At 25.0% G+C, this 14,017-nt stretch overlaps 1 protein-coding gene across 3 annotated transcripts in view; it reads left to right on the top strand.

Annotated features, from left to right (window-relative positions):
• PolrMT (mitochondrial RNA polymerase) overlaps positions 1–14,017 on the top strand; it is a 43,879-nt gene that overhangs the window by 8,267 nt on the left and 21,595 nt on the right. For all 3 annotated transcript variants that reach the window (XM_043039485.3, XM_071182332.2, XM_043039487.3), the window contains 14 exons: positions 899–1,057; positions 1,175–1,243; positions 1,884–1,988; positions 2,833–2,979; positions 4,609–4,699; positions 4,795–4,874; positions 5,675–5,806; positions 5,893–6,012; positions 7,107–7,148; positions 7,782–7,861; positions 9,511–9,577; positions 12,038–12,173; positions 12,998–13,131; positions 13,553–13,653. In XM_043039485.3, coding sequence (XP_042895419.2) covers positions 899–1,057; positions 1,175–1,243; positions 1,884–1,988; positions 2,833–2,979; positions 4,609–4,699; positions 4,795–4,874; positions 5,675–5,806; positions 5,893–6,012; positions 7,107–7,148; positions 7,782–7,861; positions 9,511–9,577; positions 12,038–12,173; positions 12,998–13,131; positions 13,553–13,653 — 1,463 coding nt within the window. The remainder of the gene's footprint in view (positions 1–898; positions 1,058–1,174; positions 1,244–1,883; positions 1,989–2,832; positions 2,980–4,608; positions 4,700–4,794; positions 4,875–5,674; positions 5,807–5,892; positions 6,013–7,106; positions 7,149–7,781; positions 7,862–9,510; positions 9,578–12,037; positions 12,174–12,997; positions 13,132–13,552; positions 13,654–14,017) is intronic.

Here is a 14,017-nt window from a genome sequence, read left to right as displayed (position 1 = left end):
TAGCCAGGCACTAGCGATTAGTCACTATAAAACGTAGAACTCTGCCAACTTCTTTTACTTTTTTGTTCTCGTTATTTTTTTTTTATTAATTTTTTTAAACACTTAAAATTAATTCAAATTGAGAATTTAAAATAAATAAATATCCTTATGTTCAACTAACCGAAGAATACCAGATAATTTTATTTACATATTTTTAGTGATATCTAACCTTAATTATTATTAGTAATATTAATTAAAAAAGCATTCTTAAATACAATTGAACCACAATCTATCGTTTCCTCATTTTTTGTTTCTCCGCATGCATCGTCTTCTTATAGATCTGTCCCAAATACTATTCTCATAATGTTAATAAGATGCATTTTAATCATTTTAAAACCATCAGGAGCCAGCATCTATTGTCCAGAAATTCTACCGACATTTAACAAAAAAAAATATTATATTTTTTTTTAATGAAAAACAGTATTTTCTGTTGCTAGCAGGGAAGAAAAAAAATGAGAATTTGTTTTCGAGGCATTATTTTATGCTGACCTGCATTCATTGTTTTCCCATATCTATCATTCACAGTGACTGATCTTTTCAAAAAGCAATTCTAGTGATTATCAATAGATAATAGTTAAGAGGCCTTTGCTATTTTGTATTTTATCTAAAATTTCTTATTTTAATTTTTGAGGTCTTTCCTTGCTTATAAACTTTTGATTATAAATTCTCCTGTGACACTTATACACTCAGATTCGAAATCATTAAATTCTTTGATCTCATACTTTTATAATGTTTATTATTGTTGTGTCTTACTTTATTTAACTGCTCAAAGTAATGAAAAAGAATATGTTTATTTTGAGCATATTGTATTTTATTTTTTTTTCAATTTACAAAGCAAATAAAGGAAAATTATTTACAGGGTCGCTTGGATAAAGTTAAGAAAATAGTTTCTCAAATGTCTGAAAATTCTATTTCTCCAAATTTGCAATCTTATGCAGGCTACTTAGAATGCATTGGTAGAAGCAAATTTCTAGATATTTCAGAAATTCAGCATGTAGTAAAGGAAATAAAATCTAAAGTAAGTTGATTTGTCAAGATAATTTTCAGTCTCTCTTGAAATTTTTACCCATTACAGATTTTATTATTGTTTCCCTTAATAAATGTGTGTTTTCTTTTTATTTTCCATATCTAATAGGGCTTTTCTTGTTCTGATATTCTACATAAATGTACTTTTGTAGCAGACCAAAAAGAAAAGATAACCGAGGTAAATTTAAATTGATTCCTTATAATTAATAAAAGTAAAAAAACTGAATAAAAATTGAATTTTTTTTTTAAAAAAAAAACTGAATTTTAACAAAAATTGAACTTTAAACATTTTTATTTAACTGAATTTTAAAAACTGAAAAAACATTTTTGTTTACTGCAGGCTGATGCACAGCAGCATTTAAGAGTATAAAAGTAGAAGAAAATATGAAATCTGATTTTTCATACTTTGTTGACATGATTTGTTTTTAATTATTTTGCTGATGTTCTAAAACATTGTTATCTTCTTCTTTTAAATATGAAAAGAAGAGGCACAAATACTGTACTTTATCTCTCAGCTATAATGAACCAGCCTTTACTTTTATTTGCTTTACCACACTGCTTTATTTTATGTATTTATTTATTTATATTTTGAAAAATCTTACTGTGTACATCAAACAGCTTGAAAATTTTGCTGTGTGCAAACATTTAGAATTGTGAACAAAACTCACATTCTGAGTTATTCACAATTTTATATGATGTAGACATTGTATTTGGTATATGATTTTCGACACGCTTATTACTATTTAATCTCAATAATGTTAGTGTAGTGTGATATTTATGTTTAATAATAATGTTCTTTATATTTTTATTAATTTCAGGTGTTAGGATTTGTGGAATCAAATCTTTCCACACCGTCACTGGGAAAAGAAAGTTCTATATATTCATGTGAACTTCTCAATAAGTTGAATGATAAATCTTATGGAGTAAGATTTTTTTTTCTTTCTTCCGAATTTCTTTTTATGATCTTTAACATAATTTTCATTGGTAATAGCAATAAATCTTTATCTTATGCATTTCATAAGTTTATCACTTTTGTAAGATGAGGTTTTATAAAATAGTCAGAAACAGTTCAAAATATTTATGAAGTTATTTTATCATTAAAGATAGCTTTTTAATTACATGTGTTTAAATATATTCCTGAACTTTTGAAATGGTTCTTAAAATTGTCCCATAAATATCTTCCTAACCATTCAGCCAATTATCTTAAATTTTCCTAATTATATCATTATTTTTATATTTTTGTCTTTTATTTTTTAAAAAAAAGCTCTCATTTTATGGATTATATTTAACAGTTAGAAGCTCCATTTTTTTAAAATAAAAACTGTATGAGTTAAAAATAAATATTTTCTTATAAAGCAAATGGTCAAAACCTAGATAGTCGATTATATTTTTAATCCCTTTATTTTTTTATGTTTTTTATTATCTAAGACTAATATGTTTATGGTATCTTGCATTTTTAAAACTCTTTAATATCGTTGATAACTTTATTGCTTTTGATAATAAATTTTAAAGAAACATATTGGCAATACTTTATATGATGTTATTACTTAATTTTAGCCAATAAAAATTCATGAAATTATTCTGCTTTTAAGCTCAATTTCAGAAGAGATATCTGCCTCCGTAATTATCATATACCTTTATAATATTCATTCTCCTATTATATAACATATTATATATTTCATGTTTATATTAAACATTGTAATATCTAGGGCCTTTAAATTGTAATTTTATGTCTGTTATTTTATTTACCATTGTTTTATTTTGTAGAGAGGAGGTAGACACCTTGATCTTTGCTTTGAAGAAAAAGATATACCAAAACATGCTGCAAATCAAATGCAAAGTGAAATTAAGTATAGCCTTGAGATTAGATCAGTAGATGCGATTACAAAATTGGATGCAAAAGTTCTTAAATCTGTAAGTTTAAACGAGGATTTTTTTCTACTTGTGAGTGAAAAGTTCAGTAAATAAATAAATTAGCTCAAATTTTAGGAAGTACACTGCACAAAAAAGGCAAAAACCTTAATAACATTTGATCTAGTGAACAGAATATATTTTACTAGGACTTGACCTTAATGGTTTAAGGACCTAACCTTATTAGCAGATATGTACGCTAATTAGCGAATATGTGATATTGATATTTTAAATTATAAAAGTACAATCAAAAACAGATTTTTTTCTGAATAAACCTATATAATTTTTTTGTAGGATTTAGATTCTTAACCCTTAAAATATGGGAGGTAGCTGCAATTCCAGAAACATAATTTCAATAGTTTATGTAGGAAAGTTGTTAAAGCGTAGACCCTTTAATATTAATTTCTTTTTTACATATTTCACCGTATCAAAGATGTTGTATTTTTAAATCTTTCATTCTGAAGTATTAATTGATTGATTACCTTCAAATTTTTGATTTTGGTATTTGAAATTAGTAGATTAAATTTGTACAAAAATTTGTGTACCTTAGAATTAAAATTTTGTTTTGCTCTTATTAAATAAAATAATAAATAAAGATTTAAAAAAAATTGTAACGGAATGTTCTTTGAATAAGAAAGTTTTATAATTATGTGGAAATTCTTTTTTTGCTTCATTAGTTCCAAAAATATGGTGAAATATGCAAAAAGTGAAATTAACATTAAAGGGTTCAAACTTTCTAACCCACTCCTCCAACAACAATTAGGACCATGTTTTCTAGATTGCAATTACATATTGCATTGCAGTAACATATTTTGAAGGTCAAAAATTCATCTATATGATTATTCAGGGAAAGCGCATTTTGCAAGTCTGATTGCATTACTTAAAATATCACCTGCACTAAATTATTAGCATATTTTAGTTTTTTCCCCCAAACCATTAAGATTGAGTTATAGTACCTAAAAATCTGGTAATTAGACCAAAAGGTATTAAGGTGTTTGCTTTTTTTCTTTGCACACTGTACAGTACTACCTTAACCCTTTCGCACCTAGCGGGACAGATACGTCCCAAGCAAATTAAAAAAAACTCTTTTGGGACAGAAACCCTCCCCTGTCTAATGGGAGACTTTCCCACCAGTCCTGCCAATATTTTTGAAGGTATTTTTATTCCCAGAACATAGATGGCGCTGCCGTACATAATGCTACCCTACTCATAGTTTATGCTACCAAAATTGTTGTTGTAAAAAATTTAAAAAAACTCGTCGCGAAAGGGTTAAAAGTATTTTTTAGTCTTATATTTATTGGTTCCTTCATTTAATTTTTCTTATTATGATAGTTTTTATATTTCTTTTACTTATGTCAAGCAAATTAGTGTTTGAATTAATAATCTTAATTTTTTTTTTAAAGAAATTCAATATTGATTAGTGATATCTTCAAAAACTCTAAACATAAAATTTTAAAGTGTTACAGTATTATCCCAACTTTGCAAAATATGTAAAATTTCAGAGTGTAGAGAGTAAATCATTGAACACTTCTAGAGTGATAATAGTTTCTTTAAGTTTATTGTCTTTTTTTAAATAAATATTCTACTCTTTTGTCAATTTCTTTTACCTGAACTATGTTTTTCATTTATTAGAGGAAGTATTTAAAAGAATGTGAAGGCGAGTGGAGGAAAAAACTTACGCAGGTTTTGAAAAACATTAAAAGTCTTGAAAAACGATCTCTTGGTGAGGGGAATCAACCAACGAAAGTTTTATATTTTCTTATCTGATTTAGTTTATTGATTTTAAAAAATATTAAACTTTATTTATTTTATATTTAGGAATTCGAATTCGTAAAACATCAATTTATCCATATTTAGCTGTGATTGATACTGATATTCTCGTGGATCTTTTACTTCAGGTAAAACTTTATATTCCACTAACTTAATAATTATATTAATTAATTCATTATCTAATTTGGACATCAATTTTTCAATCTTAAAATTGGTATATTTGGGGTTTAATTCATGTTTAAGTAATTTTCTAATTTCTAATTAATGAAATAATATTTTTACAACGTTATTTTTATGTTTACTTCTGGTAAAACTTTATATTCTGTTAATAAATAATAAGTAAAAAAATTATTTATTAATTTTTCGATTTTAAATTGGTATTCTCGCGATTTAATTCATGTTTAAGTAGATTTCTTATTAATTTCTTTTCGCAAATATGAAATTTTTATGTTTTTTAAGAAAAAAAAAATTTTCTTTAGAAATATAATTTTTTTATGCTTTTAAAAAATATTTTAATGTTTTTTAATTATGTTTACATCAGTTAACATTTCATATTCTTTTTACTTAATAACAATAAAAAATACAATAATTCGTTATCTGATTTAACAATTTTTTAAACCGAATCCATATATTTAGGTTTTGTAGATCAATGTTTGTATGTTGTTTTGTAGATCAATGTCGATGTTTAAGTAGATCAATTACTAATTTCTATTTACAAAAATATTTTTATGTTTTCTTTAAGTAAAACTTTATTTTCTGTTAACTTTATTGTTAAAAAAAATGAGTAATTCATTATCTAATATTATTTTTATTTTATTTTTAAATTAAAATGTGTACATTTAGGATTTATTTCATGCTCCTTATTAATTTCTTATTACAATAAAATTTTTATGTTTTTATAACAATTAAAATAAATTTTTTTTATTAGGAAGTCAGATTACTTTCTGAAACTGGGGAGTTTTTCAGCCTTAATGAAGGTACCATGTATAAAGCGCTTGGACACAAAGTTATGAACCATTACTTTGTTTGGCTAAATCAAAAACATAAAATAACAGACAAGGTATCTTTATATTATTTCTTGAAGTTTTATTTTAAAACAAATTGTGTAATATTTCATTTCATTATGTAATGTCTCTCTTCATTCAGGTGTTATTCATTTATCAACATTACCTAGATTATCTTCTTAATCCTGAACTTTGTGAAAAATATACGCCAAGGGAATATTGGGAGAAGTTGAAATTAGATTATTCGAGTGGACCTAGTATTGTGAGTATCATTTTCTATCTGCACTATTTTCTGGCTATATGAATAATGACTATTTTCTACTATATTAGAATAATGGCTTATTTGTAATATCTACTGCCTGATATATGAATTCTTTACCTAATTTAAGTATATTAACTATTTGCTCACTTTATTTGATAATTGTAGTCATTTAAAGCCACTGCAATTTAAATTAATTTGCTATTTCTTTTGAAATACAGATATTTCAAAATTAATGTATAAAAAAGAAATAATTTTTTAAACTCTACAAACATTACTCTACAGCAAATTTTACACATTCTAAATATAATTATAGAGCAACACTGTAAATGTATTAATTTTATCCCATAAAGAATACATATTTATCCTATAAAAGAATACATAGTCTAAAGTTGAGACTTCTATCCTGGTAAAAATGTGTTATTTAGCATTACTGTCAATTAGGCCAATAGTAACAAAATATCAAAGTGTAACTTTTTTAATTTCTCCCTTTATTTGATAAGAAACATGCGGTCAAAATTTGAGATTTCTATGTTTGTGGCAAATGCTTATTTAGCATAATGGAGTAATGGGTTTCAAATGGTAAGGTAAATATTATCCCGATACTTACAAATTTTGAAATGAAATTTTTATAGTTTTTCTTTATATCTGATAAGAAAGGCCTGGTCCAAATTTGAGATTTTTTTCTTGGTGAAGGCATGTTATTTAGCAATACTTAATTAGGCTAATTTTCCTGATAATTACAAACTTTTAGTTTTTCTATTTACTTTATAAAGAAGACATGTTCTAAATTTTAGCTTTTTAACTTTATGGGAAGTGGGAGAGTGAGAAAAATTCAGTTGCTTCCCATAAATTTTTATTACAAAGAAGAAAAAATTGCACAAGATAAACATTTTCTGGATCTGCCATCTGTTATTGAATTTTAGTTGAATTTTAGTATTTTATTTGTAAAAACAATTTTTTTTGAAAATTACTATTTCATTTTTAAGTAAATTATATATGGTTACATTTGTAAGCAGTTAAAGTAGATTTGTATTTTTGATGTATTACCTTTTTTAATGCAATTTCATACTAATCTTAATTTTGTATATTTTTAGGATATTTCACATAATAACTGGCCTCCTGATGTCTTATTACATGTAAGAGATATAATTTTTAAAAACTTTTTTCCACTTTAAATTAGAATCTGAATCATATAAATTAAAAATTATTAAATATATTTAATAAATCTTCACTTAGTGCTAAATGAAGTATTACTTTATTATGTTTAGATATGTTTTTCATAATTATTTTGTTAAAGTTCATAAGCAAAATATGTTATTTTATTTTTAGAAATTCATATTAAGAACTTTTACAAATTTAGAGCCTAGTTACTACAAATTAATTTAATCTTATTTCATTGTCCAATGTTACTACGCTGCAAAAAAAATTAAAAAAAATTGCATGTAGGTTTAAGAGTTTTTATAGAAAATGGCAAAAACAAAAAGGTGAGGAAATTGAAAAATTGTTTTTCTGTATCTATTCTTCAATATTAATGGTTTTTATTGTTTGTAATTTGCAGCATTTAAAAGGCTGTTATTGCATATAAATTTATTTTAAACTTACGTTCGAAAATGAAACTATGAATTTATGTTTGCATTAAAATGTAAGTTAAAAAAGGCTATATTTTTTCATGTATATGACTGGCAAAAACAAAAAGAAAACTCAGTTATTCTTAGTAATAAATGTTGGTTTATAAGTTATATATTTGATGCATTATTTATCATTTATAGATTGGAAAATATCTATATGATATTCTTCGCAATAATATTGCATTTAATGCTGATTGTGTTCGTCATAAAGCTCCCAGCAAGTAAGTATTGTTTGTGTAGGCTTTACCTAATAAAAATGTTTGACTTGTTTTTAATATTACTGGGATAGCTTAAATTTCAGACCCTTTTCCCATTTTTATTTGATTTTCAACTTTTTTCATTTTTTTTTTAAACTTATTTCTCTGACTTTCTTGCAATTTTGTGATTACATGAGTATCCCTTAATACTCAAAAATGATCTCACTACTGAAAATATTTGTTTCCCCGCTCTTTTCAAACTGTATAGAAAAAGCAGCCAAATGAAACTTTAAATATAGCAATAAATAAGGATAAAGGCCACCTGCTAACAATTTAGATTTTTCTAAGTGAGTTAAAAAAAATGTTGTAGAGTTTACTAATTCAACTAAATTTCTTGTATTCAAATGATACTAGATGTGTGTCAAAACGTGTATACAAATGTTTTCGTAAAATATTTTAATAATTGGGAAATTTGGAATTCTTTGGATGGGAGTAAAGATGATTTTTTGTAGGACTCAGCAAATTAATATGAAGTTGAATCTATTGCAGAGTGGGAACTGTATGAGGACATTATTGAATCTAACCCTGATGACGTTCTGGAATTTTTAAAAATTGTAGCTTTATAGTTTTGAGAGTTTTCATTGTGTTATATTTTTTGAAGTACTCTTGAATAAATTATTTTAACTTTTCACATTCTTAATTTTTTTTCTGACATTTAATTTCGAAAACTTCATAGGTAAAGAAAATATAATGGAAAATTTAAAATTAATTGTATATAACATATTAAAATAGTTTTTGAAAGAGATAATTTGTAAAGGCCAATTGATACTAAGTTGTTGCTAATATTTATTTTTGGTTGTTATTTTTCCTTATAATTTGTGAATACTTTAACGGAAATTATGAAACATATTGTAAAGGAAATGCAAGCATATTAAAGAAAATTTAACTTAGTTGAAGTATGCATTTTCCTAAATTTAAGTCACTCATTTTTTTACTGAGTGATTTTTTCACTTAGCTATGTCTGGCTTCATTTTGTTTGTGCGTTAATCCCCTTGAATTTATTCTTACGGCTAAGTTAAAGTACGTTTTTGTTTATTGTTTTGATTTTGCATCGGAAAACAAACTTTATTTTTTACTAGTAACCTGAAAGCTTGTATTAAACACATAAAAAAAGCAATTTAAAAAGCTGTAAAAATGCTTTATAAAAGTAGCCTTAAAATATTATGCACTGTCAGAATTATGTTTATCCAAGATTTAAGCTCAGTTCAAAAGCTCTTCAGCATTCCAGAAGTCATATTGTGTTGCATTTTCATTTTTAAACAAATTTTAACTGAATAACAAAGTTTTTTTGATGGTGTAGGACTAATTTTTATGTTTTTTCTTACTAATTTAACTTTTTTTGTGACACAAAATTTTTTTTTTTCTTCTGTTTAATGTATAATGAACCTTTTTTCATATACTAAATTTTTTTAAATCATATCCAGGTGATTGTTTTTTGTGTATGTATTTTTCTTATGGCAAAAACATACTTTGTATTCTAGTCATAAATTCCCTGCATAATGCCTTACAATGATTTAAAAGCTCCAATTAAAATTTTTAATTTTTTAGCGTTGTTCCGTTTATTTTCTTTGCTAATTTTTATACATTTTAATTATCCATTATTTTATTTTTAGGGTTATGAGTCAAGCATTTTATACTGCATATGAAGGAATGGATTTAAAATTATCTAAACAAATAAGGGTAATTTTACTTCTTTACTTATTAATCTCGTAAAAATTTAATTTTTTCAAAAAGTATTATTTATTATAATTTTTAGTTAATAAAATTTTTAGTTTTTTTTTTCGTTGTAGTTTTATTAAATTTTCATAGTTTTGTAAAGTAATAACTTTTTTTACTATCAGACTTTCCAAAATAAAATAAAAAACTTAAGGATAGCTATTTTTTTTTTATCATGTATGCAATTTTCAGATTTTTACAGTAATGTATTTGTAATCATTTAGACATGTATACTTTGCTTTATACGTGCTTTATGCATGTTAGTCTTCTAAATAGTTTAATTTGCAAAATTTTTCATTTTTTATCTCCTGGTAAACACATTTTTTTGAATAAAGCTGAATAATACTACAATTAATCCAAAAATGTAACGTAAGACTGTATAATTAATCTGCTTGATCCACAATGTTAAATAATATATCTTACAAGAGAATAATAAAATTGTTTGTATACATGTTTTTTTTTTCTAATTTAAACTATGGTATATAATATTTCTCTTAATTTTCTTTATAATGCAATTTAATGTTATTAGTCCTTATACTAAATTGAAGGATTAAGATTCTTGAATAATTTCCTAAATTTCATCTAAAACTTTTTGCTTATTTTGTTTAAAAAAGGAAATTTCAATTATTTCAGTTAATGCTCTTTTAAGAGGTGCTGATGTTAGACTTTAATAAATTTTTTTTAAATGTGACGTTATGAAAAAAATTATTTAAATAAAATCATTGGTAGTGCATGTAATTTATTAAATAAAAGCGTATGAGTTATGCAATATGTTAATTTGATGTAATCCATTTAAAAAAGAGTATAATTTACTAAAACTAAATTTACTGAAAATAGTTTTTTCTTACCGTTCACAGTGACTCACAAATTAAAACAATGTATGTATGTAAAATAACTTACATCTTCGATTTTTTTTCTTTTTTTACTTTGAAATACTTGAACATAGTTCGAGCACTTGTCTTTCAGTGAGGTAACACAAACTCACAACTAGACAATATTTAGACCACGTCAAATGTTAATTTTTCGACCAGGATAGAGCACTTCTCTTTCAGTGAAGTGGCATAAACTCGAAAATTAGACAATAGCTGGTTGATTTAAATGCTATTTGAGGTTCTCACCGAGCACAGTTCTAACGTAAAAATGTCCTCAATGATAGATGATGAATCATGGGGGGTTAGAATAATCTTGTCATTAAATCGTTCTCGGGAGGTTTTCATGGCAACACAAATGTTGGCTATGTCCCTTAAGAAGTCTTTCATGAAGGCGAGTTTCTTTCAACACTTGGTCTAAGAGTTTACACCTATGGAGTTGAACCATGATTACCACCAATGGAAGCTCAGTCGACTGTTTAATGTTGATTTAAAAATAAAATAAAGAAAATTTAATGTTTAAATAAATAGATTCTGAGTTCAGTTTCATTAAAATACGAATTAGTACATTCATTATATTTGTTTTTTTCAATAGGTTATATAAAACTTATTTAATTAATCATTTGCATATAAGCATGCACAAGTACTTTTAGTTTCTGACAATTGGAAGCTTTAAATGATAATTAATAGAAACTAATTAAATTTTTGAAACTTTAAATTATTTAATCAGGTATTAATTTTTTACTGACACGTGACCACATGAAATATTTTAGTATTAAATTGTTTTTAACATTATTCAAACAATTGCTATTACATACATGATTATAGCCTGAGACACATAAAAAGTAATATTATTTACATTTTTATGTAGGTTTAAAGTAGTGAATGGTTATTTATTTAATTTATTTTTAGTTGTAAAAGTCTTCTTGTGTAAAATTATTTGAAATCATCTTAAGGAATCTAGTGATGCAAACAAAATACTATGGGCTTCAGTTAAGTTCAGTTATAAGTATGATAGCTAGGAATTTTTAGAAATTTTGACCTGTTTAATATAAAAAGGAAAATTAAAAAATGATTAAACTAGAGCATAAAACTTTATACAGTACAGAACCCGTTATCCGGAAATCAGAAAACCGGAAAACCAAAAAACCGGAACGAAATTCGATAAATTTTCTCGCCATTTTTTAAAAAAAAATTTTTTTTTTCCTCCTAAGATTTTACGATTTTTCTTTCTTTTTTTAAAGATGTTTACCTTACCATCACTATGGAAATACTCATTAGTGTATTACTTCATCGTATTTTCTTATTTTTAAGATTATTTCCAAATATTGTTTTTTTTAGTTGGTTTAACAATAAAAAAAACGGCTTTTTGTAGCGATTCAGAAAACCGGAAAAATCAGTTATCCGGAGTAGCGATGGTCCCGACCGTTCCGGATAATCGGTTCCCTACTGTAATAATGTTTATAAAATGTTTCTTCTGATAATTTTCTTTAACTTTATGCTCAAAGATTGGAACTTATTATCCTTTATTGATATAATGCTTCCTACCATTTAGACACATTCCTTGTTGTGCAAGTTATACCGAGATGCAAAACTAGAGAATTTAGTTTTTGATACAACTTTAGTTCCTATGCTTTCTCCTCCGAAACCTTGGGTAAAGCATGATTCAGGAGGCTTGCTCATAACTACAAGTAATGGATTTATAATTTTATATTTCAATTATATATATAATTATAGTCATTTGTTATTAATCTATTATTGTCTGTTATTTTTTATAATTATAATTTAATTACGTATAAATTTTCAAAAAAATACATTGGTGGTGAATTCTGTCAGTAATAATGCTTAATGGGCCTAAAAAAGTACTTTTAAATACAGGTTATTGCTATAGGCAGTTTAAGCACTTATTTATCCAATGTCAAACATTGCAATCAATATATACATAGCCTTTGTTTTTTTACTGCATTAGCGTATATTAAAATTTTTTATTGTGTTTACAGGTTCATTTAAAGAAAGATTATTGATATACTGATACAAACTGTTTGCAAATGCATTAAAAAAAATCGGAACTTTGCTGGGACCTAAGACTATTATTGATATCGACTATTATTATCGATATAAACAGGTTTTTTTATGTGTAGTAAGATTTTAACTTTGCAGATATTCTTGCAAGTAAATAATTTAACTAAAGTTATGAAAAAAATTGCTTTTTTGAAATTTTTTAATTTAATAACTGTAAAAACAAGAAAATTATAAGAGTAATCTTTTGTGATATGATTATGATTAAACACTCGTCTAGTGGTGGACATAAACAGGCTTGTACCTGAGACTTTTGAGGACTCAACTTTATTTTATTTTGATTTTGCAAACTTTGTAATAAAAAAATTGGTGAACTTAAGAATAAAAAAATAAATAAATATTAAACGACAATTCAAATAAGAACTGTGCCTTTCAACAACTTTAATTGCATATTTAAAAAAAATCAAGGCTAAAATAATTTTATTGTATCTTGCAGCCCCTTTTATTCGATTTCCCATTCAAGCCACTCATCAAGCTGCTCGCTACTCTAAAATGCCTTCTTATCAACTGAATCCTTGTTTCGATTCACTAAATAGTCTTTCATTATGTCCTTGGATCATTAATAAACCAGTAAGAGTTTTCTTTATTTTGTTTAGTGAAATATTTGAATTTATGATGTCATTTTTTTAAAATTTGTCTGATATTTAATTTCTATTGTGTATTATATTTATTGACAGCAGAGTGTCAAAAGAGTTAAATAATATTAGTTCAGCTTTAAAACGCAATATTATATATCTATTAAACTTGTTATCAAAATAAACATTTGAAACTTATGAAAAAAATTTTAAATGAAAATATATAACAAAGTATTTCAACGATAAATTAAGTTAAATAAAATTTAGTTAAAATAATACTCTCTTAAATAAAACAAGAAAAAATTTTGGTCTCTTCCACATTGACAGTAAAAATTCAATTGAATTCTCTTACTTAGTGTTTGTTGTAATATAACAAAGCAAATATTAATTTATTTATTATTTTTATTTAATTATAGATATTGGACCTGGTAATTGATGTCTTTAGAAATGGGGGTAGTGATGAACTTGAAATACCTCTGAATCCATCTTCAAGCCCTTCTCTTCCAAAATTTCTTCCGTAAGCAAACATTTAGATTTATTTATTTTGATTCCTAACAGATAAAATATTTTAATTTTCATAATATTTTTGAGTACTCTGTTATAGTTTTGCTATTACATCACAGAATTTTTCAACTTGCATAATGTAAAAATTCTGTGAGCTTTTTGTTGTTACGAAACACAGAGAAAAATTGTCTTGGCATATTTATATAATGTATTTTGATTTCTGAAGCTAAAGAAAAGAATTCTTACAATAATGTGTTTAAACTTTCCTCATTAATCATTAATAGACCAATGTCACCATATAAGTTGATTATAACTTTTATTTATGGAGTCCAATGCTGAATATTTAGCTGCAAAAATCATTTTATTACTTTTATAGC

Source organism: Parasteatoda tepidariorum, chromosome 3 (assembly GCF_982258835.1).
Source record: "Parasteatoda tepidariorum strain Cologne lab strain chromosome 3, Ptep-v5.0, whole genome shotgun sequence".
NCBI lineage: Eukaryota > Metazoa > Arthropoda > Arachnida > Araneae > Theridiidae > Parasteatoda > Parasteatoda tepidariorum.
The sequence above is the reverse complement of the archived record's forward strand: the minus strand, read 5'-3'. Positions and strand labels throughout refer to the sequence as shown.